This window comes from Callospermophilus lateralis, chromosome 2 (genome assembly GCF_048772815.1).
Source record: "Callospermophilus lateralis isolate mCalLat2 chromosome 2, mCalLat2.hap1, whole genome shotgun sequence".
NCBI classification, from domain to species: domain Eukaryota; kingdom Metazoa; phylum Chordata; class Mammalia; order Rodentia; family Sciuridae; genus Callospermophilus; species Callospermophilus lateralis.
In genome coordinates this window covers 1,195,109-1,215,334 of record NC_135306.1, presented here as the reverse complement: position 1 = coordinate 1,215,334, position 20,226 = coordinate 1,195,109, and the positions used below count along the sequence as shown (strand labels likewise).

The 20,226-nt window shown below is 58.5% G+C and overlaps 2 protein-coding genes across 4 annotated transcripts; one reads left to right on the top strand and one right to left on the bottom strand.

Moving 5' to 3' along the window:
- Positions 1 to 3,995: 3,995 nt before the first annotated feature.
- Sapcd2 (suppressor APC domain containing 2) lies at positions 3,996 to 8,254 on the bottom strand. 2 transcript variants are annotated; one of them, XM_076843006.2, is made up of 7 exons: positions 7,704 to 8,254; positions 7,153 to 7,162; positions 5,399 to 5,599; positions 4,664 to 4,810; positions 4,396 to 4,503; positions 4,196 to 4,315; positions 3,996 to 4,124 (listed from the first exon to the last, which is right to left on the bottom strand). In XM_076843006.2, the coding sequence occupies exons 1-7, from the start codon at positions 8,252 to 8,254 to the stop codon at positions 3,996 to 3,998; spliced, it is 1,266 nt and encodes a 421-aa protein (XP_076699121.2). The 2 variants fall into 2 exon arrangements, with proteins under 2 accessions (XP_076699121.2, XP_076699122.2); XM_076843007.2 differs by lacking the exon at positions 7,153 to 7,162 and having other exon boundaries at positions 5,399 to 5,511; positions 7,708 to 8,254.
- Positions 8,255 to 12,936: 4,682 nt separating this feature from the next.
- On the top strand, positions 12,937 to 18,814 carry Uap1l1 (UDP-N-acetylglucosamine pyrophosphorylase 1 like 1). 2 transcript variants are annotated; one of them, XM_076845030.2, is made up of 9 exons: positions 12,937 to 13,247; positions 13,423 to 13,627; positions 13,860 to 14,035; positions 14,318 to 14,490; positions 14,577 to 14,770; positions 15,204 to 15,344; positions 15,828 to 16,013; positions 16,534 to 16,600; positions 16,928 to 18,814. In XM_076845030.2, exons 1-9 carry the CDS (start codon positions 12,959 to 12,961, stop codon positions 17,018 to 17,020), a joined length of 1,524 nt encoding a protein of 507 aa, XP_076701145.2. In that variant the 5' UTR covers positions 12,937 to 12,958; the 3' UTR covers positions 17,021 to 18,814. The 2 variants fall into 2 exon arrangements, with proteins under 2 accessions (XP_076701145.2, XP_076701146.2); XM_076845031.2 differs by lacking the exon at positions 13,423 to 13,627 and having other exon boundaries at positions 13,934 to 14,035.
- Positions 18,815 to 20,226: the final 1,412 nt, after the last annotated feature.

The following is a 20,226-nucleotide window of genomic DNA, read 5'->3' as shown; positions in this document are numbered from 1 at the left end:
CACAGCATGGCTGAGCAGACACTTAAAAGTAACAATCATGGGCCTGGGGGTGTGGCTCAGCGGTAGAGCGCTCACCTAGCACATGCGAGGCCCAGGGTTCGATCCTCAGCACCACATAAAAATAAATAAAATAAAGGTGTTGTGTCCAACTACTTCTACAAAATAAATATTTTTAAAAAAGTAACAATCATGCAGTAAACCGATTTTAGTTGTTGGAGTTTTGGTGGGGAGAGTACTGGGGATTGAGCCCAGGGGTGCTCTACCACTGAGCCACTGCCCCGGCTTTTCTATTTTCTATTTTGAGGCAGGGTCTTGCTAAATTGCCCAGGCTGGCCTCCAACTGAACCCCTGGGATTACAGGCGTGCACCACTGTGCCCACATCACTTTTAGTTTTGAAAACAGTTACCACTTTCCACAGTGGCTGTCAGTGGAAGCCAGCTTGACATGACTGCAGCCATCCCGGTGTGACTGCCATCTTGCCGGCCAGGTGGCCCTGGCATGCACTGCAAACCCCGGGGATAAATCGGTCATTAGTGTGGTCAGTGGGGCCTCCCTGCAGCCACTGGTGCCTGGAGTTTCCTGACGTGGCGTGTTACTAGTTGCTGAGACAGAGATTCCCATGGGAGGAGGCCCACCTTGGCCTACCTAGCACACAAGTGGCTGCTGTCCGAGACTCTGTCCACTAAGGCCCCATGAACTTCACTCTGCCATCCTGGATCCGCCTGCCTGCTGGTCTCTGAGCACTTCCAGCCGAGCGCTATGTTCACACCATCTGAAAACGCTGTCCCACTTGAAGCTCTCACCAGCAGCACGTGGACGGGGTGTGGTGTGGACTCGCTTCACGGGCCGCCCTGGTGGGGTGCACATCTCCGCAGCCCGCATCTGCTCATTCCCAGGGGCTGGTGAGGCTGACATCTCCTCACATGTTTGCCGTCTGCAGTTCCTCTGTGGGAAAATCGCTGCAGATCTTTGTGATTTACATATTTTGTGGCTATATTACTAGGTGATCCCAGGTTAAGGATTGTTATATCTTAGTAGTAAAATTAGTTTTTTATGACTAGGTAATTACCCTCACTATGTTTAGTGCCATCTCTTGCCTTAAACTGGGCATGGTGGGGCACACCTGTAGTCCCGGTGACTCAGGAGGCTGACACAGGAGGTGCTCGAGTTTGAGGCCAGTCTGGGTAACTTAGCAAGACCCTGTCTCAAAAAAATAATAAAATAAAAATAAGGGGCTGGCGGTGGCCCAATGGTAGAGCCCTGGGTTCAATCCCAGTACCAAAAAAACGAAACAAAAGCAAAACAATAAACAACCAAAAAACCCCTATTTTGTTTTACATTAATATGACAAAAATTTGTCTTTGTTTTCTGTTGTAATTCTCTTTCAGGTGTATCTCTTAAAACAGACTGATTTTAATTTCTAAAAATCTAATCTGACAACTTTATCCTTTAATCAGTGCGCTTGAGTCATTTACATAAATTTGTAAATTTCTGACGGGCTTCTCTATCATGTCATTATGTTTTCTGAATTTTCCCCTTTGGTTGAATATCTTTTCTTTCTCTTGCTTTTCCTTTCTTGTAGTATTGGGGATTGAGTCCGGGGCACTCTACCACTGAGCTTACACCACCAACCCTTTTTATTTTGGGGCAGGATCTAGCTAAGTGGACAAGGCTGGCCTTGTCCTAGGCACTTATTTTCTGTGTGTGTAAACTTAAACCAATAATAATAATATACCAATAATAATAGACCACTATATTATACCATAATAATCATAAATTGGTACTGGGGATGGAACCCATTCAACCCTGGGCTTTGCACATGGTAGACAAGCGCTCTACCACAATCACAAGCTCAAGGTTAGCCTGGGCACCTTAGCTAGATCCTGTCTTGAGACATAAAAAATAAATGAGGGATTGGGGATGTGGCTCAGTGGTGCAGTGCCCACAGGCTCAGTCTCCATACCAACTGCAGGGTCCTGGTGCAGCTGGCTTCCTTCAGAGCAGTGATTCAAAAGCAGCAGTCCCCCTACCCCCAGGGACACAGACGACATTTGTGATTGTCACGTCTGGCAGCATGCATATGTGCCACTGGCATTTGTGGCTATAGGCCAGCGATGCTGCTCACCTCCTGCAAGGATGCACCAGCCTTCAGGAAGGACAGTCACCCACCCTGGGGGCCGCTAGGGCTGAGGCTCCATAGAGGATCTGCACTGGCCTCTGCCAGCCCCCTGGGCCCTGCCAACTGGGCCCCTCTAGATTCTGCCTCTAGACCTCTGGAGCCGCACAGGCAGACCATTCCAGGCTGCACACTTGGAGGAAGTACCTGTGACTGTGCATGGAGCACCAAGGCCTTGCCTCCTGCCACCTGTCACCAGTTTGTTTCCATCTACCCCTCAGCTGTGCTCTCGTTGTGTGGTCTCCTGACTAGTTTCACCAGCCAGCTGTGCCGTCTCTTGCCTCCTGAATCCCTTGGGTGTGATGGGGGGCAGGCCCTCAGGGAGACTTGTGATCACTGCCCAGCAAGTCCACCTATATGTGGGGCTCCTTTTAGAACTGGCCCCTGGGAGGTTCAGGTACTGGGCCAACTTGTGAGTGAGCTGGGATGTCTTGCAGGTGCAGCAGGGGAGTCAGGCTCTGTGGGTAGCCACATGACACACCCGCCCTCACTGGACCAGAGGCCCAGGCAGGGCCCACCCATGAAGCTGCAGTGCCCCTCACTCTCATGGCCCTGCACACTGGACCCCACCAGGTCAGTCTGAGCAGGGTTGGTTTGGGCATGTGCCTGAGCAGGGAGTGATGGGGGCTGGGGGTCCCAGCCACCTCCTGTGCCCAGTAGTTCACTTTGCTGTGGCTGAGGGGATGTGTCCTAGCCCCACCTTCCTGGGGCCAAGCTGGGAGGATGGAGGTCTGAGCAGATCCCAGACCTGGGGATCCCTGCATCCTGTGGGGTGCATGTGCTGTGCCCACACATGCCTTGGGACTGACTGGGACATTCCTCCTGGGGACAGGGTTGTCCCTAGGAAAGGGGCCTGAGCCACTCTGGTGACCATCAGTCACTCCAGGCTAAGGTCTGGAACCAAGTCCCAGGTTGCTGTGGGACTCAATATGGGGTGGAGTCCTGGCCAAGAAGATGAGGACCCAAGTGCTTTGTAGAGTCTGGGGTTTGTGGGAGGGAGCAGGCAAACTGAGCTCTGGACCCCATTTCAGAAGCCTGCCAGGCCTGCTCTGGCTGCAGCCAGATTCCTTCTCAGCCTTGGCTGGGACTTAGACCCTGATTACTCTCTCTCGGACCCCCAACAGGCACAGGCAGAGTCCCATGTAGAGGTCAGCCCCAACCCTCTCATCTGCTCCCAGCTGAAGCATAATCACCGTCTTGGTGCCCCCAGTTGGGACCTCAACCTGCGTCTGCCCCTAGGCCTCCTACTGGCTGGCCTCCAGATCTCCCCACCCACCCTAAGCACCACCAGACCCCCTACCATGCTCCAGAAACCCCAGATACCAACATGCAGGTCACTCACTGCCCCCTGCTGGCCGCTATTTGAAGTGCAGCCCGGTGTGACCAGTACTTTTTACTGGAAACAGGACCCCAGAGTCACAGGCAGGAGGGACCAGGACAGCTGTAAATGTGCCCCTCTGGGCCCAGAGATGCCTGGAACCTAATAAACATCAGGAGGGGTCCCCCACCATCCAATGACGGTGGCAGTAGCAGCTCCAGGCTGTAGGGTCACAGAGCCTCTCCCCAGGTGGCCCCCAAGGCTCCAACAGCGTCAGTGTTCTGGCAGAGCAGGCCTGGGGCAGGCCCAGACCCCAAGAGTAGAGGGAGGTTCCTGCTCAAGGGCTCTTCCCAGGCCAGCTGATGGTCTTCAGCCAGAGGGGACTCACAGGGGTGCCCACAGGGCTCAAGGCTGTGCTGTGGCTAGATACAGTCTAGCTAGATGCACATCCTGCTAATGCATGTCCTGCTGAATGCAGGCCCCACTGGATGCATGCCTGGCTAGATAAAGGTGGAGTCCAGAGGCCCAGTGTCCTGGTGGCTGAGAGCTCGGGCCTCAAATAGCTGCTTGATGAGGGCAGACTTCTCCTGCTCCAGCTGAGTGATGCGCTCACTTTTGTCAGTCACCTCCTGGGCGAGCAAGCAGGTGGTCAGGGCCAGTTTGGCCTCTGGCCCCCACTCCCCACTTCCCTACACCTCACCTGGGTGAGAAGCCGGTTCTGCTCTTTCAGCATGAAGATGGTCTGCTGCTGCCAGCCCGGGGCTGAGGATGAGGTGGAGACCTGGGCAGGGCATGGGGGCCCCGAGGATGAGGGCAGAGCCTGTGGGAGGGCATGGTCAGGCAGGCCTCCCCTGGACAGTCTCCAGGACAAGGGAATGGGGGGAGGTTGGGATCACTCACCCTGCTGGCACAGGCTGCAGCCAGCAGCTCCCCCAGGCACCGGGCAACCTCCTGCACCTTAGGCAGCAGCTGCCCCAGAGGGCGGGGACTCCCTACAGCCCCAAAGTCCTGGAAAAAAGCGGGGGAGCACTGGGAAGTGATGGGAGCCCCCCATTTGGCACTCCTGCCCCACAAAGTTGCTGCTTAGACCCTAGAGGGAGCACAGGGTGTTTCTGGTGGGGGTCTGCCCAAGGGTGCCCTGGGACCTTGGGGCGGTCCCAGTACTCACCACACTGGCTCTGCTCTGGCCCAGTCGGCGCTGGCGCTCCTGCACACGCTGCAGCTGCTGCCAGTACCAGTCGCGGCCCCGAGCCATCATTTCCAGACCCTGCAGCAGCACCTCCTGCTCCTGCTCCAGCTCCTTCAGCTGCTTCAGCTACAACACACGTGTGTGCAGGACACACGTGCCAGTGAGCACACACATCCATGCACACCTACATGCCTATGTGAATGTGCCAGAAGCCACAGGAGTGTAAGTTAAGGCATGTACAGCAGATCACACATGCACACCTACACAGAGTATATCAGCACGTGGGCAGGCTTCACCACACAGATGGATACTCATAGCCAGTCCCGGGGAGTCCCGCACCACTGCTCTGGGGAGCACAGTGGAGGTCCTGCTCTCATTCAGCCCCTCTTCTCAGACTCCCCCCTGGCTTGGCCTAGCACCCCCTCTCAAGGGTTCTTTCTGTAGAAAGCAGGAACCTGGCATGATAGGCCGAATTGAGCCTCCTGGGGCAGACAGGGCAGGGCCCAAGCTTCCTGTCACAGCATGTCCCTAAAGGATCTCATGACCTCCTCTGCTTGGCCCTCCAGTGCACTCAAGCCCAGGGAGATTCTTGGAGCTGACAGATGCGCCCAACAGGACTCCCCCAGAAGCTGGCTTGCATGCCCCTCCCTGGCTCCCAGCCTCCCAACCTCCCAGACAACCTGGAGAGTCCCTCAGAGCCCTAGCCCCTCTCACCAGGCCACAGTCTACTCCATTGGTGATCGTGTGCCTCCGACGTTCCCCTCGGGCCCGTGGGGCCCGCCGAGTATCTCCTGCATTTATTTCCAGGCCCCTGCAGCCTGCTGCTCCTGTGGTGGGGAGGCAGAAACCTGGCTGAACTCCAGGCCCAGCCAACCCAGGCACTGTGAATCCTGGGGACCAGGCCTGCATGGTGTCCTCTGCCAGTCACCCCCACCTGGAGCCCACTCACTTGCTGGGGAGGGCTAACAGTTCCACACCTTACCCCATGCCCAGAACATAATGAATACAGCTGGGGGTCTCAAAGGCTGCTAGGTAAAGGGTAAAGGGTAAGGGATGGACTGGCAGGGCCTCTGGTTCTCTCAGTCCCTCTCTCACAGGGCCCTCCTGGGCAGGGGCTGAGGCAGGGGACAGGTGGAGCTGCTTGATGGAGATCAACTCTTCCCCGGGAGCAACTGCAGTATGAGGCACCTTAACACATACAAACACAGCGCACAGCCAGCAGTCAGGCGTGTCCTGGGCTCATGGGAGATGTCCTGGAGCTCGGAAGCGTGTGCCTCAGGCTCACCAGGGCTTGTGGGGGGGGTCTCTGGAAGGCCTCCCTGTCTACAGAAAGGGGCTCTAGGTGCAGAGGAGGGTGCCCTGTCGCCAGCACCAGGCTCATCCCCCAGGTCATGCCCTGGGCTGGGAGTGGGGCGGAGGTGTAAGAACCAACCAGTCTATGGCAGGCCTCAGGGTTCACGTCCCCAGCTGCTGAGCCACAGTTCAGGGTGAGGCAGTGGGAGTCACAGTCATGTTGTGGGGAGGGGCAAGACGACACTGGCAAGTGGGGCTGGGGAGGAACCTGGGACATTGGACCTGCTCTGCACGAGAGAGGAAGCCTGAATCTCTGGGCTGAGGGCTTAGGACGCTGTATGGGTGTTGGGAAGTTTTACTGAAAAGGTAGGGTGGTTGGGGATCCAGATTTGGTCCTCTGAAATCCAGCCTGTCAATCAAGCATGGCTTCCTCTTGTCTGGGCCTTGGCTTACCTGTAAAAGGGTGATAGCTAGAACCTGGCTGAGTAATGAGTGTAAGCGCTGCCTATGATGGGTGCACTGGCCATGTGGCCTTCAGGGGGTGTGGTAAATAAACCAGTGCCACAGGGCAGAGCAGGGCTAGACCATAACCAAGCCCTGAGCCTGTCCTTGCATGCAGTGCCAAGGCTGGTTTCAAACTGCAGAGCCACAGGATAACATCCACCTTGCATTTGGTGTCAGCTATACCCAGAAGCCTCCGAACCACAGGGACAGGGAAGCTGGACCATGAGATACACAGAGAGATCCCAGCCTGGTATGGGGCTGCTGGATCAGTTCACCAGGGAGGCCAGGGCCACTGTGGCTCCAAGCACGAGTCATAGAATTGGAGATCAGCCTGAGACAGGGGGAGAGGTCTGGCAAGCTGGCAAAGCAATGGACAGCAACAAAAGGGACTAGCAGCTGCCACCAGTGACCAAGCCTGCACCTGGAAGGGCATGTACAAAGGCTGAATGGGCTGAGGGGTTGGGGGCCTGCCCCCACCCCAGACATAATGTAGGTCCTGTTCCAAGGAAGGCACTGGGGAACAAGTCAGACAGGGGCCATTCAACGGTCTCCTTCTCTGCCAGCTGGACCGGAAGCCAGAGAGGAGCCTGTTAAAAATCCCCAGGGAGATAGTCTGCATCCCCCTGTGGCATCTGCTGCAGCCCAGACACTTAGCCCCCCTCCACACACACACACCTTGTTCTTCTCTGCACAGGTGCCAGGTGCTCCTGGAAAACCTCCAGCAGCTCCCACCTGCCCGGGGCCTGGGTTGGGGCAATAGGCCCAGCTCTCTAGGCTGAGCTGTTAGACTGGGAAAGACCCTCTGACCACAGACTGCGGGGACCTTCTCTTCCACAAGGAAGCACCTCTGCCTGAGCAGCAGCCGAAGGTCGAGGTCCCAGGTTTGGGTCAGGCATGGGAAATGGCCCACCTTCCCTCACACTGGGCAGGTGTTCCAGTGCCTGGTTCAGGCTTGATACAAGGTGTGTTCCTAGTGAGTGTTCCAAATCACGGTCCTGCTCCATTGAACTCCTGCCAGGGGAAGGGCTGGCCTCCTTAGGCCCTAAGCACATTGGCACATGCCCAAACCCCTAGGCCCCCCGGGCCCACTGAGGCGCGCTCCTGGCTCTGCAGTCCACCACCAAGGTGTCCCGTCCCCGTCCCTCGTGGGAGATACTTCCGGGCTCCAGCCTGGGACACAGCCCTGGGGAGCTAGGAGGCGGAGTTGAGGGACGCCCCACACTCACCGGCGTCCGTGCTGGGGCTCCGCTCCAGTGCGGCACTCAGGGGCCGTTCGGGCTCTGCGAGGCAGGGCGCCGCGTCCGCAGGGCTGCCCAGCTGTCCCGGGCCGGCCGGCGGAGGGCGCGCACCCAGAGGCAGGGGCTTCCTCTCCAGGACAGTCCGAGGCTCGTCCGCCGGTGCAAACACCAGGCGTTGTGGCGGTGGCGGCTTGTCCCCTTGCCGGCCCGAGGCGCGCGTCGGGTCTCGCGGACCGCCATCAGCGCTCAGCAGTGAGGTGCGCAGCCCGGCCACGAAACGCTCAAAGGTCAGATAGCCGCTGGCCGGGGCCACTTGGCGCAGGCCCTCCAGCACGCCGCGGGGCAGCTCGCGTGCGTCAGCACCCTGCCAGCGGGACTCGATCTCGCGCAGGTGCACGTAGCCGCGCCGCCTGTCGTCCAGGATGTCGAAGAGGGTGCGCAGGCTCTGCAGGAAGGCGCGCGGCAGTCCCTCGGTGCCTGGTGCGGTCGCGGCGGGCGGCACGCGGCCCCGCTGAGCCATCGCGGCCGCGGCCATGGACTCCGGGTTGTGTCCCCGCGTCCACACGCTCCTTTCTGGCCGCGGCACGACGGCAGAACCTGTAGGGTGCGCGGCTCTGAGCCACAATAGCTGCTACTTTTGAATGGGGCCCTTCTCGCGGCGTCAGCCCTCATTAGCATTCGCGGCAGTCATTGGCCGAAGGTAGCCTATCTGCTCGCCGATTGGCTGAACGGCCTCCGTCCCTGGTTTGATTTTTCTAGCTGAGAGGACTGCCTGCAGCTCGCTCTTCCGACTGCCGTGCCGGGGAGGGGCCTGAAGGCTGGCGGACAGGACCGAATACCCCAGCTCGGGCTTTCTCCCGGACCTCCTCTTCTACCTCCACGCCCACCAGCCCTGCTGCAGCGGCTCAGCCTTTTCTCTGGTCCAGCGGCCCCTTAGCCGCCCACCCTTTTCCAACAGGTAGGGCCCGGGGCCCTACAAAAAATCCTGTTTCTAGGAAGCCTCCTGGGGGAAGAATGGGAGGGCGCAACCCCTCCAGGGATCCCACCTCCCCACCCACCCCGCCAGCTCCCTCGGGTCCTCTTCGCTGAGGGTCTCCTGGCCACAAGTCCCAGCAGACTCTGAGGCCTCCTTCTCTTGCAGGAGGAAGGCCCCAAGAGGATCACAGGCTCCAGCCAGCTGGACGCTCCCCCTCACAGAGGCCTCTCTGTCTCCACCGCTACTAGCTCCTCCTTTGCCTCCACTTCCAGACTGGCCTGTCCTGCCGGCTCCAGAACAAAGCCACTTTCTCCTGTGTCCCCAGATGCCCATCTGGTAACCAGTTCCCTTGGGCTCCTGGTGCTCTGCGGATACCTCCTCCTGGGTCTCACAACTTTGTCCCCCCCCCCCCCCCCCCATCCTCTGTTTCAGCCTCTGTTTTGTTTCTAGCAGGGATCAAATTACTCCAGATGAGGTCCTTAGCAGGTATTCTTGCTCCAGGATAACTAGGAGCGCCCTCCAGGAGCATGAGGTGCTTAGGCACTGTCTGGCTGGACCCCTGCCTCCACCTTTGCCTGTCCTCTAGGACCTGCCCTGGTCCCATCCACCCCCACCCTGGCTCCTGGACACTGAGTGTCACCCACATGTTTCCTGCTGCCTCTGCTTTCTAAGTACTCTATTCGTTTCCAGAACACCTCTGGACAGGCTCCTGCCCAGAGGCCTCCCTTCAGCACCTCCTGGGTAGGCCTCAGCCAGCCTCTCTCCTGGGTCCTCTGTGTCTCAGGCCCAGAGCACAGTGCCTGTGTCTCAGGCTCCGGGGCAGTTGTCATGGCCAACTCCCCTGGCTCTACTGCTCTATGGGGTTATACACTCTTTCAGGGTAAGGAATTTGGGTAGGGCCCCCAAAAGGCTATGATCTCAGAGTCACCCCATGGAGCTTGGTCACGGAAGCCTATTCCTGGTTCCCCTTTTAGTGGCAAGTCAACGATCCTCTACAGACTCATCTTCCCATACCTACTCTCCTTTCAGTACTCCACTTGCCCCAGTCCTTAGTGTACCCTCATTTCCTCACCCCTAAGCTCTGTGCCTGGTGGCCCTCCTACCAGGAAGGCCCTCTCCTCTGTATCTACTCCTGGCTGATATATATGCTCTTCAAAACTTCATCCAGAGCTGGGTGCAATGGAGCATGCCTGTAATCCCAGTGACCTGGGAGGTTGAGGCAGGAGAATTGCAAGTTCAAGGCCAGACTCAGCAATTATGGAGGCTCTAAACAACTTAATGAGACCCTGTCTTAAAAAATAGCCAGGCTGGTGGCATAAGCCTGTAATCCCAGTGGCTTGGGAGGCTGAGGCAGGAGGATCACAAGTTCAAAGCCAGCCTCAGCAACTTAGCAAGGCCCTAAGCAACTTAGTGAGACCCTGTCTCAATATAAAAAATAAAAAGGGCTGGAGATGAGCTAAGTGGTTAAGTGCCCCTAGGATGTTCAATCCCCAGTACCCAATAACAAACAAACAAAAACTTTTCCCAGGTACTGATCCTTCTACCCCCCAAGGCCCAGTTATACACCCCTACCTTAGATGCTTGGCTAGGATGGCTATCCCCCCAAGAGTCCTTGTGCTGTTTGGGAGAGGGTGAGGCCACTCCCAGACCTAATAACATTGTCCTGGTTCACCATGGTGCTCAGGAGACAGACAGGACACAGGAAACCTTATCTAAAGAGGCCACAGTGGAAAGGCCATCTTTGGGTGGGACACAAGCCAGGATAAGGCCTATGGGATGGGGAGGCCAAGGGCCAGCTCTGTGGGACTGGACTGGAGGTCAGCGTGGGTATGCAAGTCAGCTACCAGCAGTGCCCAGGCCAGGCAGGGCCCCCAGCTAACCTGAGCATATTGTGCAGAGGAAACAGGGTTTCTCAGAGTGTCCAAAACCCTAGGGGAGGTAGCCTTAGCTGGCTCTGGGCCTGTGGTTTCCCCATGGCCCCTGGATGGCCCTGGTGGAGTCAGTGCCTGGCCTCAGGTGTGGACTGAGTCATAGCCCCTATGTTCTGCCTGGCCTGAGCTCTGACCACATCCCCCCTCCAAGCTGCTTCCCAGCCCAGCTTGACCTTTCACCAACTTGGAAGCTCTCAGTTTTGCCATCACCCCTGGCCCTTCTAGAGCCCTCCTATGACTTATTTTGAGGCACCCATCCCAGTTTTAATCGTTCTCATGTACCAGCCCAGAGCTCCTCTGGGGGAGGTGGGCATGTGGCCAGGCCCCTCTGCCCCAGTGTAGCCCCAGCACTGGGCATGGAGAGAGGGACCTGCAAGTGCTGTCCAGTCCCTGAAGTCTTTCACAGGGTTACGGCCTCTGGCCCTGCTCCCTTGAATCCCTGGGACAAGGCCCTAAGCCAAGGTGAATTGGCCACAAGCCTGCCTCCGCAGGTGTCCACAGGTTGCTGTCCACCTTGGCCTTGCTGACACTTCATGTCTCTATTTGTCCAAGGAGGTCCATTCTTCTGGTCCTAGGAGTGCCTCTGGCTGCACAAACCTTAACTTTCCAAAGGCACTGATCCTACCTCCACCCCTGTCTTAAAGCAGGTTTTGGGGGCTCCTGACCCAGAGGGTTTAAGAATTCATGCTTTGACTATAGCTCAGTGGCAGAGCGCTTGCCTAGCCTGTGTGAGGCACTGGGTTCCATCCCTAGCACCACATAGAAATAAACAAATAAAGGCATTCTGTCCATTTACAACTAAAAAAAAAAAAAAAAATTGTTCTGATATCTGGGTTCAAAGGGCACGTGCCTTCTCTCTTGCCCAGCCCTACAAGGGTGATAAGGATGTCTGTCTATGGACCCTGGCCTGGGGTGTGGAGCCTGTTTTGCTTACACAATTCCCTACTTCCAGTCCCTCCACCTCGGAAGATGGCCAGTGGCTGCCTTTCTACCGCACAAACCATCAGAGCAGAACAGAGTGGCCATTCATTCAGCAAGCTCCCTGCCTGTTGGCCACAGCCCAGTCACAGCGATGCTAGGCCTTGTTCAGTCAACAAACTTGTGCTGATCTAAGGAGATGGGGACTGAGCAACAGGCCCAGCACCCCTCCTTCATTTTACTTGTAGCCCTAGGGACAGGCCCCTGAGAATGCAGGGAGGCAGCAGCCCTGAGTCACATGGCTTTCTGAGGCTGAGTGGTCAGGCAGGAGGACCAGGAAGGCCTGAGGCAAGTTTAAGACTGGGGGTGAGGGGACTGGGGATACAGCTCAGTTGGTAGAGTGCTTGCCTTGCATGCATAATGCCCTGGGTTCAGTCCCCAGCACCACCACCCCCTCACACACACATAGACTGGGGGGCACCATCTTCTGGTCTAGGGGTATTTATTGTGGGCCTGGTTCCTGTGGGCTTCCCGACTCAGGGAGACACACTGTCTTGTCAGGGGCAGACCTGAGGGTAAAGCCCCTTTACATTTTGGGTCCAGAACACTACTTGAACTTTTTAAAAGCATGCTTTACTTTTAGACTTAATAAAGCTAGTTTCTAAGATTTTTTTCCCCAGATGGCTGAAACTATGCCTTCCTGTTCTTCACAAGAGGCTTCAGAAGAAGCAAGATCTCTTAATATGTGATAGATAACCAGGCGCGGGGGGCTAGGGCAGTGGGCTGTGGGAAGTATCCGACCCCCCGCGAAAAGGGAGCCCCCCGCCCGCGCGGGACAGTCCTCTTAGCAGCCGGCCGGCTAGATCTGGCTCCACCGCTCTCAGCCCAGACCAGGGTTTGACTCCTCCTAGAGGCCCTTGCCGGCCGCTCGGCTGTGACCAGGCAGGGTTAGAGCCGGTCATCCCCCACGCCTGGCCGGCCGGGTCACCGATCCCCTGACGGGCGCCGCGGCCTCAGCTCGGTCGCCCCTTCGCCTCCGGTGCTACGGTCCAGCTCTTGCACCCTCTCCTGCGCGAATTACCGCAAACTTTCTCCCGCTTCCTAGGAGCGGAGCGGGGAGGGGCGGGGATAGAGAGGGCCTGGGGCGGAGCCAAAGCCAAGAGCGGGGCAGGAACCCGGACGCAAGCTCCGGGGACGAATCCAGGGACAGGGAGGCCCCGGAGTGGGGCGGGGCCAGTCTGGAGACGGGGCAGGGAGGGGGAGTCTGCGGCCGCTGCAGGGCCCGGTCCGGGTCAAGGGGGGCACCTTGGGCCCGCCCAGCCAGGGTAGGCGCCGCCCGCCGGGTCTCGTGACCTTAGTCGGACGGAGCGCGCGGGTCACGAGTGCCAACCAGTCTTGCGGCGACGGCGACGACATGGCCTCGGAATCGGACGTGCGCGCCCAGCTTCAGCGCGCGGGCCAGGAGCATCTTCTGCGCTTCTGGGCCGAGCTGGCCCCGGGGCCGCGCGCCGCGCTGCTGGCTGAGCTGGCGCCGCTCGAGCCCGACGCGCTGCGCGAGCACTGTAGACGGGCGGTGGCGGCCTGGGCGCGCGCCTCCGGCCCGCCACCCGGCCTGGCCGCGCGCCTGCGGCCCCTGCCTCCGGAGCGCGTGGGCCGAGCGAGGCTCTGCGACCCCGAGACCCGGCGGCGTTGGGAGGAGGAAGGTAGGCGGTGCAGAGGTCTCGGTGGCGGGTGGCGACTCTTGCGGGCCAGAAGGAGTCATGCCCACCAAGCAGGACTCGGGGAATTTGGTTTGCCTTCCAGCGCTCCCGCTCCCCACTCGCGCGTACTAGTCCCGAGGTCCTGTAGCCACAGCCCCAGGTGTACCCTTACCCCTAGGTTTCCGCCAGATTGCCCTGAACAAGGTGGCAGTCCTGCTGCTGGCTGGCGGGCAGGGCACTCGGCTGGGTGTCACCTACCCCAAGGGCATGTATGATGTGGGGCTGCCCAGCCAGAAGACCCTGTACCAGCTGCAGGCGGAACGCATCCGGCGGGTGGAGCAGTTGGCTGGCGAGCGCCATGGGACTCACTGCACCGTGCCCTGGTGTGTCCTCCCTGTCCCATTTAACCCCAGAGTGACCTCCCCATGTGGTACCAGCCCTGCCCCACACCAAGGCCCGATCCCCCACACCAGCACAGCCCTGGATAAAGCCCCAAACCCACCCAGGCTGAGGTCTGACAGGCCCCAGTCTGGACCCCAGTGCCCTTCTTACACAGCCCCTTTTGGCAGAGTGGTCAGGAGCCCTGGAGCCAGCTCACCACAGTCTCCTCTACAGGTACATCATGACCAGTGAGTTCACACTGGGGCCCACTGCCAAGTTCTTCAAGGAGCATGACTTTTTCCACCTAGACCCTGCCAACGTGGTCCTGTTTGAACAGCGCATGCTACCTGCTGTGACCTTAGAGGGCAGGGCCATACTGGAGCGGAAAGACAAAGTTGCCATGGCCCCAGGTACCACCCATCACTGAGACAAGAAGGGGCCACCCAGCCTGGATCTCAGTGCAGCTGGGGGTCCAGAGGCCTGGATCCCTGGCTGGATGTGCTGCTGGGAGGCTGTCTAATCGTAGGCCAGTCGGGTCTCCTCTCTGGGCATTGATTGCCATCTGTCGCATGGTACAGCCACAGTTATTTGATGGTGAATGTCGGGGCATGCCCACCTGCAACATTTCTTGGACTAGTGGGCGAGGCCTGGCTGGAGCCAGTGATAAGGCCCATTTCTTTCTCCCTCTGCAGATGGCAACGGGGGTCTCTACTGCGCTCTAGAGGACCACCGTATCCTGGAGGACATGGAGCTTCGGGGAGTGGAGTTTGTGCATGTGTACTGTGTGGACAACATCCTGGTGCGGCTGGCTGACCCCGTCTTTATTGGCTTCTGTGTGCTGCAGGGTGCTGACTGTGGGGCCAAGGTGAGCGCCAAGCCCCGCCCCAACACCAAACCCTTCACACTCAGCCCGGCCTCACCCAGTGCTGAGCCCATCCCTCGTGACTGCAGGTGGTGGAAAAGGCGTACCCTGAGGAGCCTGTGGGCGTGGTGTGCCAGCTGGATGGGGTCCCCCAAGTGGTGGAGTACAGTGAGATCAACCCTGAGGTCGCCCATCTACGTGGCACCGATGGTGGCCTGATTTACAATGCAGGCAACATCTGCAATCACTTCTTCACCCGCGACTTCCTCCAGACCATCACTAGGTAGCCAACAGGAGACTGTGGAAGCCCAGCGAGAGCTGCCTACCATGACCAAAGGCCAGCATGCCAGATGGGCCAGGGCCACGGCCACTGGGCCTGTGGGGTTGGGTGGAAAAAGTTCCTGTTTTTAAGCCCAGGACCCAGGAGATCCACCTGGGATGCATTCTGTGGGTGACCCGTGTGGGGCTCTGTGGTCAAGCCTGTCTTCTGCTTGTGGGCTTCCTTGCCCTCAGACACCATCTCTTCCCTATGACTTGCTGGTTTCCATTAGCCTGGGCAGGGAGCTGTGCCCTCCTCAGAGATCTGACTGGGCCTCCTCACCTATGCCTGGGCACCCTACTACCAGCCTGCCCTGCCTGACCAGGTGCACCAAGAGGTGGGGACAGGGATCCCAGAGGTGTCCTGTCTGACTCCCCCCTATCCTCCTGCCCCCCAGGGACTGTGAGCCCTTGCTACAGCCACATGTGGCTGTGAAGAAGGTTCCCTACGTGGATGAGGGGGGAAACCTGGTGATGCCGCTGAAGCCAAATGGCATCAAGATGGAGAAGTTCGTGTTTGATGTGTTCCCATTTGCTAGGTTCGTGGTAGAAGTCATTATTTTTTCCTTCTTGACTCTTTTTTGGTGGTGGATCCTGAGGCCCATCCAGGCAGGGAAGTGGAGGCTCGGTGAGGGGCCAAGGGACTGGGAGGCTGTGGACAGGTCTGGGGAGAAGGCCAGAGAGCATTCCTTTCTTGAGGAAGTGGCCCAGGGTGGGGAAAAGGGGACATCTGGGCAGCTGGCTGGTGGGGAGACATGGGTGCCCCTCCTGGACATCCACTGCCCTCGCCCTTCCTACTCAGGAGTATCAGCAGGTGGCTGGTGGCTCCCAGTGCCCTTGAGCCTTACCCTGGCTGGCTCCAGGCTTTGGGCAGAGGCAGTGGGAAGAAGCTGACTTGGAGGGAAGACCCTCCCTGGATCTGCTGCTCTTGGGAACAGACTCCCTGAGAACAGGGCCCCCCTTGCCTGCCCAGACCAGGGCTACTGGCTGGGCCCAGGATGACCAGCCCTTCTCCCCACCAGGAACTTTGTTGCCTTTGAAGTGCTTCGGGAGGAGGAGTTTTCCCCGCTGAAGAATGCTGAGGCGGCCAGCAGGGACAACCCTTCCACCGCCAGGCGGGCCCTGCTTGCTCAGCACTACCGGTGGGCTCTGCAGGCTGGGGCCCGCTTCCTGGATGCACACGGGGCCCAGCTTCCTGCACTGTCCTGGTGAGTAGCCCTGGGGTGTGGCCTGGAGGGGCCAGGGCTCGGTCACTGTCCCGGTTGGGGGGGCTTTTGCTCTAGCACCCTACCACGTGCTGCTGGTCACACACCCAGAGAGTCAGCCTGCACTCTGTCTCATCCTTGAGTTCTGCTGGGCAGGGGGCTTAGACTCTGAACTTACAAGCTTTGAGGAAGACCCAGGCAGAGCTGTCAGAAGACAGCAGGTTCTCCGACTCAGGACTGGAAAGGATAGGACATTTGGCTTCCGACTCCCCAGCTATCTGCAGCTGAGCGAGACCTGGCTGTCTCGGCTGTGTGGGCTACATTCTAGCCCAGGCCAGAGCCTGTGCCTTGGGGGATGGCTGAGTGCACAGAGGCAGAGTGCTGGGAAGGGGGCCTGTGTGTGGAGCTCGGCTGCCAAGGGACGCTGGGGGGGGCGGGGTCCAGGGCATGCTCCGCACATGGGATGCTGGTGGGGTCCAGGGCATGCACAGGAGGCAGATACTGACCCATGGACTTCCCCCAGCTTACCCCCAGATGGAGACCCTCCGGCCATCTGTGAGATATCGCCCCTGGTGTCTTACTCTGGAGAGGTGAGAGCTGCCCATTCCTGTCTGGGGCTTTTATGGGGTCTGGTGGTGTGAGCCAGAGGAAGGCTCTGGGGAAGCTGGGTGCAGAGTGGGCAAGTCACAGCCCTGCCTCAGTTTACCAATGAGGTAAAAGTTTCCTTAAAGAGGACCTTTTGGGGTATAGGTGGGGGAAGGTGTCCAGAGTCCTTTGTGGAGGAATGACCAAGGCCTGAGTCTCAGGCCAGTCACTCACTGAGCAGGGACACTATCTCTCTGCTGACCCTCCCTGGCTCCAGGCAGAAATGGGCAGCTGAGAGGTGGTTGCTGGACATCGTGATCTAATTGTTTCAGGGTTTGGAAATGTACCTGCAAGGCCGGGAGCTGCAGTCCCCATTCATCCTGGATGAGGAGCAGGCCAGGGTTCTGAGGCTGCAGGAGATGTGACTCTCCCAGGCCTGCAGCACGGTAGCCCTTGGATGGAGAAGCAGCCGTGTCCTGCGACTCCTTGGAATGCAGACTGCTGTGCACCTTCAGCCTGCAGAACCCAGAAGGGAAGATGCTCCTCCACTGAATGGGATGCCCCCTCCTCCATCACCTGCAGACACAAGTGACCACCAGCCTGCCATGGGCTTTTGGGCTTCGTTTCTGGCACTGGGATCTAGCTGGGAGGCCAAGGGTTTCAGGAGAATGATACTGAAAAGAGGCATCAGATGGGGTAGGAGGGATGTGTACATCTGGAGAGCCCAGTGGTGGGGATGACCCTGTCTCTCTGGAAGCCACTCTGACATGTAGGCCCAGCACATTCTCGACAGAGATGGGGAAGGCACACTGGCTGTGGCTGAGGCACTGTTGAGACTTCAGATGGGGAAATGGAATGAGCTGACAGGTTTTATTGCCCCAAAGGGGCTTGTTAAGGGGCTGTCCCTTCCCTCCTTGGCAGCTGAACCAGTAATGGGTGAGGCTGGGGTCCTCACCCTGCGTGCCACATGGAGGCCGACAGGAGGTCTGGCTGTCCACAGCAAAGGCTCTGAGCAGCTGGGCTGCACACTGACCCCTCCCTTGCTCTCGGTCATGTCTACAGGGCTGTGGCTGCAGATTGAGTGCTTCCCCCCAGGAACCAGTGAGGCCAGTGCTGGGGACCCCCTGGGTGGTTGCTCATTAGTCACAATCAGCTGGGTCAGGAGTGCAGCTCTTGCCCTGCCTACCTGCAGCTTTTGACAGATCCTGGCGCTTGGGCTCCTCCAGGCTCTTGGGGACACTGGCTCAGCGCCCCCCTTTGGTGCTCTGGCCCTCTCCTGTGCTCTGAACGAGGCGTCATCTTCACCAGCATCACCCACCCTCCACTGTGGGAAGTGCCCTGCACTGTCACGGCCACTGGCCCCAGCCCTGCAGCCCCCACTCGTCCCTGTCTAGAAGCTGGACCCCTACGGGGCATGCCCGTCGTCGCAGCCTGAGCAAGAGGGCCGTGTCAGGCCCGTGCCTTTCCACCTGTGCTTGGCCCCACAGTGGTATCACTGCAAACCTCAGCAGATCACGTCCCTTAGCACCTTGTTGTAGCTGCTGCACAGGCCAATAGAGGACCCAGGGCATGAGACGAGCCTCAGGCCCCCGTCCTGCCCACGGCTGTGCCTCATGGCCATGACTGGAACCATTATGAAACCTCTTGTATACAAGTACAGTTAGTTGGGTAAATTCTTGGAAGAACTAAAAAGAAGAAAAACTCGATTACTCCTCCACATGGGTACAAGGACAGGGAGGTCTCCTGTGCTTACCCAACTTCCCCCGTGTTGGGTGCCTTTGTTTTTGTCTTTTGGTGCTGGGGATTGACACAGGGGTGCTTTTTCACTGAGCTATATCCCAGCCCTTTTTATTTTTTGAGATGGGGTCTTGCTAAGATGCTGAGGCTGGCCTTGAACTTGTGATCCTCCTGCCTCAGGCTCCCGAGTTTCTGGCATTACAGGCCTGCACCAGCGTGCCTGGCACACTTTTGTGTCTTACATGACAACAGTACAGCAGTGAACCAGGAATGTGACGTGGGTACGGTGCTCCAAGTCATTGCAGGGTGCCTTTGAGGAGCAGGACTGTCTCCATCACAGACCTCCCCTTCTTATTCACACCCCTACTACATACGAGCCCAGCCCACTCTCAAGAGGCGATCAGCTCTTGAAAGACTGCCCCATCTTCACTCCACAGATGGGTACTAACAATAAACAAGGTGCTGAGATTGGTCGCTACCCAGACGGGGGCAGTTTTCAAGGAGCACACAGGTGGTGGGAATGGGAGCCAAATGTGCACAGCTGTCTGAGGGCTGGAGCTTGGGGGTCCTGTGGGAACTGGAGTCCACACCTGGAGTGGAGACCGCTCTGGGGTGCCCAGGAACCCCCTTGTGCCCCCCACCTGGCCCCTCACCAGGGCTGAGACAGCCCAAGGGCTGGGAGGCATGGGGAGCTCTCACAGCTGCTGGGGGCAACTCCTCCTGCTCCAGCCTCCTTGAGATACATGGTTTCCCTGGAGCCACGTTTGAGGGGACTGCCGGCAGAGCTGTGCAAAGATGATCCCAAGAAGGGAGGGATGGTGGGACCAGGAGGGCTTCCACACAGATGCAGGTGGGCCAAGCATGGACAGGAGGTGGGAACCAAGGGGGGGTCCAGGCTGTGGGCCCTGCAGAGCAGGGGAATCAGGAGGGGCAGGAGAACACGCAGCAGGGCCCTGGGACTCCACGGCTGCCTCACCACTCTTCTAGAGGGAGCTGTGTCTGAGACCCAGAGGTGCTGGGGCATGGTGTGTGTGGCCCCCCAACTCCAGCTCCCTGGAGGCCAGTCTCTGGCAGGCTTACCTCTGCCTGCAGCTTCCCTTGTCAGGCGCGGGCTCCTGCCCCTGGGGCCTCCTGTTGGGGCTGCTTGCAGGAACTCCGCCCCATGCCATGCTTTCCCAAACAGGCTTTCTTTGAAATCTTGGTGGAAGCCTCATGACCCTGTAATCCCTGCATGCGGCATGCTGCCATCCAGCGTCCCCTGAACGGCAAGCCTGCATCAACACGGACCCTCAGGCACCTGAAACATGACTCCAGCAGCCTCAGTGCTGGTGAGAAACTGATTCCTGGTGGCTTTGGGCACATCAGGCACCCAAGGCTCCTTTCTCAGACTGCCCTGGAAAGTCGGATGCAGATTCCTATCTCCCCCTTTCTGAGTGACTCCTGGTTTATTGTATTGCTTCGGTGCAGAAATAGCTGATTTTTTTTTTTTTTGGCCCTGCATCCTTGCACTGTCCTGGGCTGCACTTGACCTACACTCCTCTCCCATCCAGGCTGCAAATCTCCCAATCTCCCTCTTCACTCCTGACCCTCCCTGGTTTGTCTAAAAGCAGCAGGTGACACCCACACTGAGGTCTGCCCATCGCCTTGGAGTTTGGCCTCAGTGTAACCAAGATGGCTTTTGGTCTAGTTCCTGAGTTCCTCATTTCCACCTGAAATGCCACCCTTTGCCACCTGGGCCGCCCCCACCAGCACTCCTGGCTCCACAGCCCCCACCATCACCACAAAGCTCCACAGACAGCTTCAGGCTTCCTCCGGGCTGCTCCTCCAAATTCTCCCAAACCTAAGTCACGTGTCAGTTATCACGATCCCCCAGACTGCCCCACCCCTTGGTACC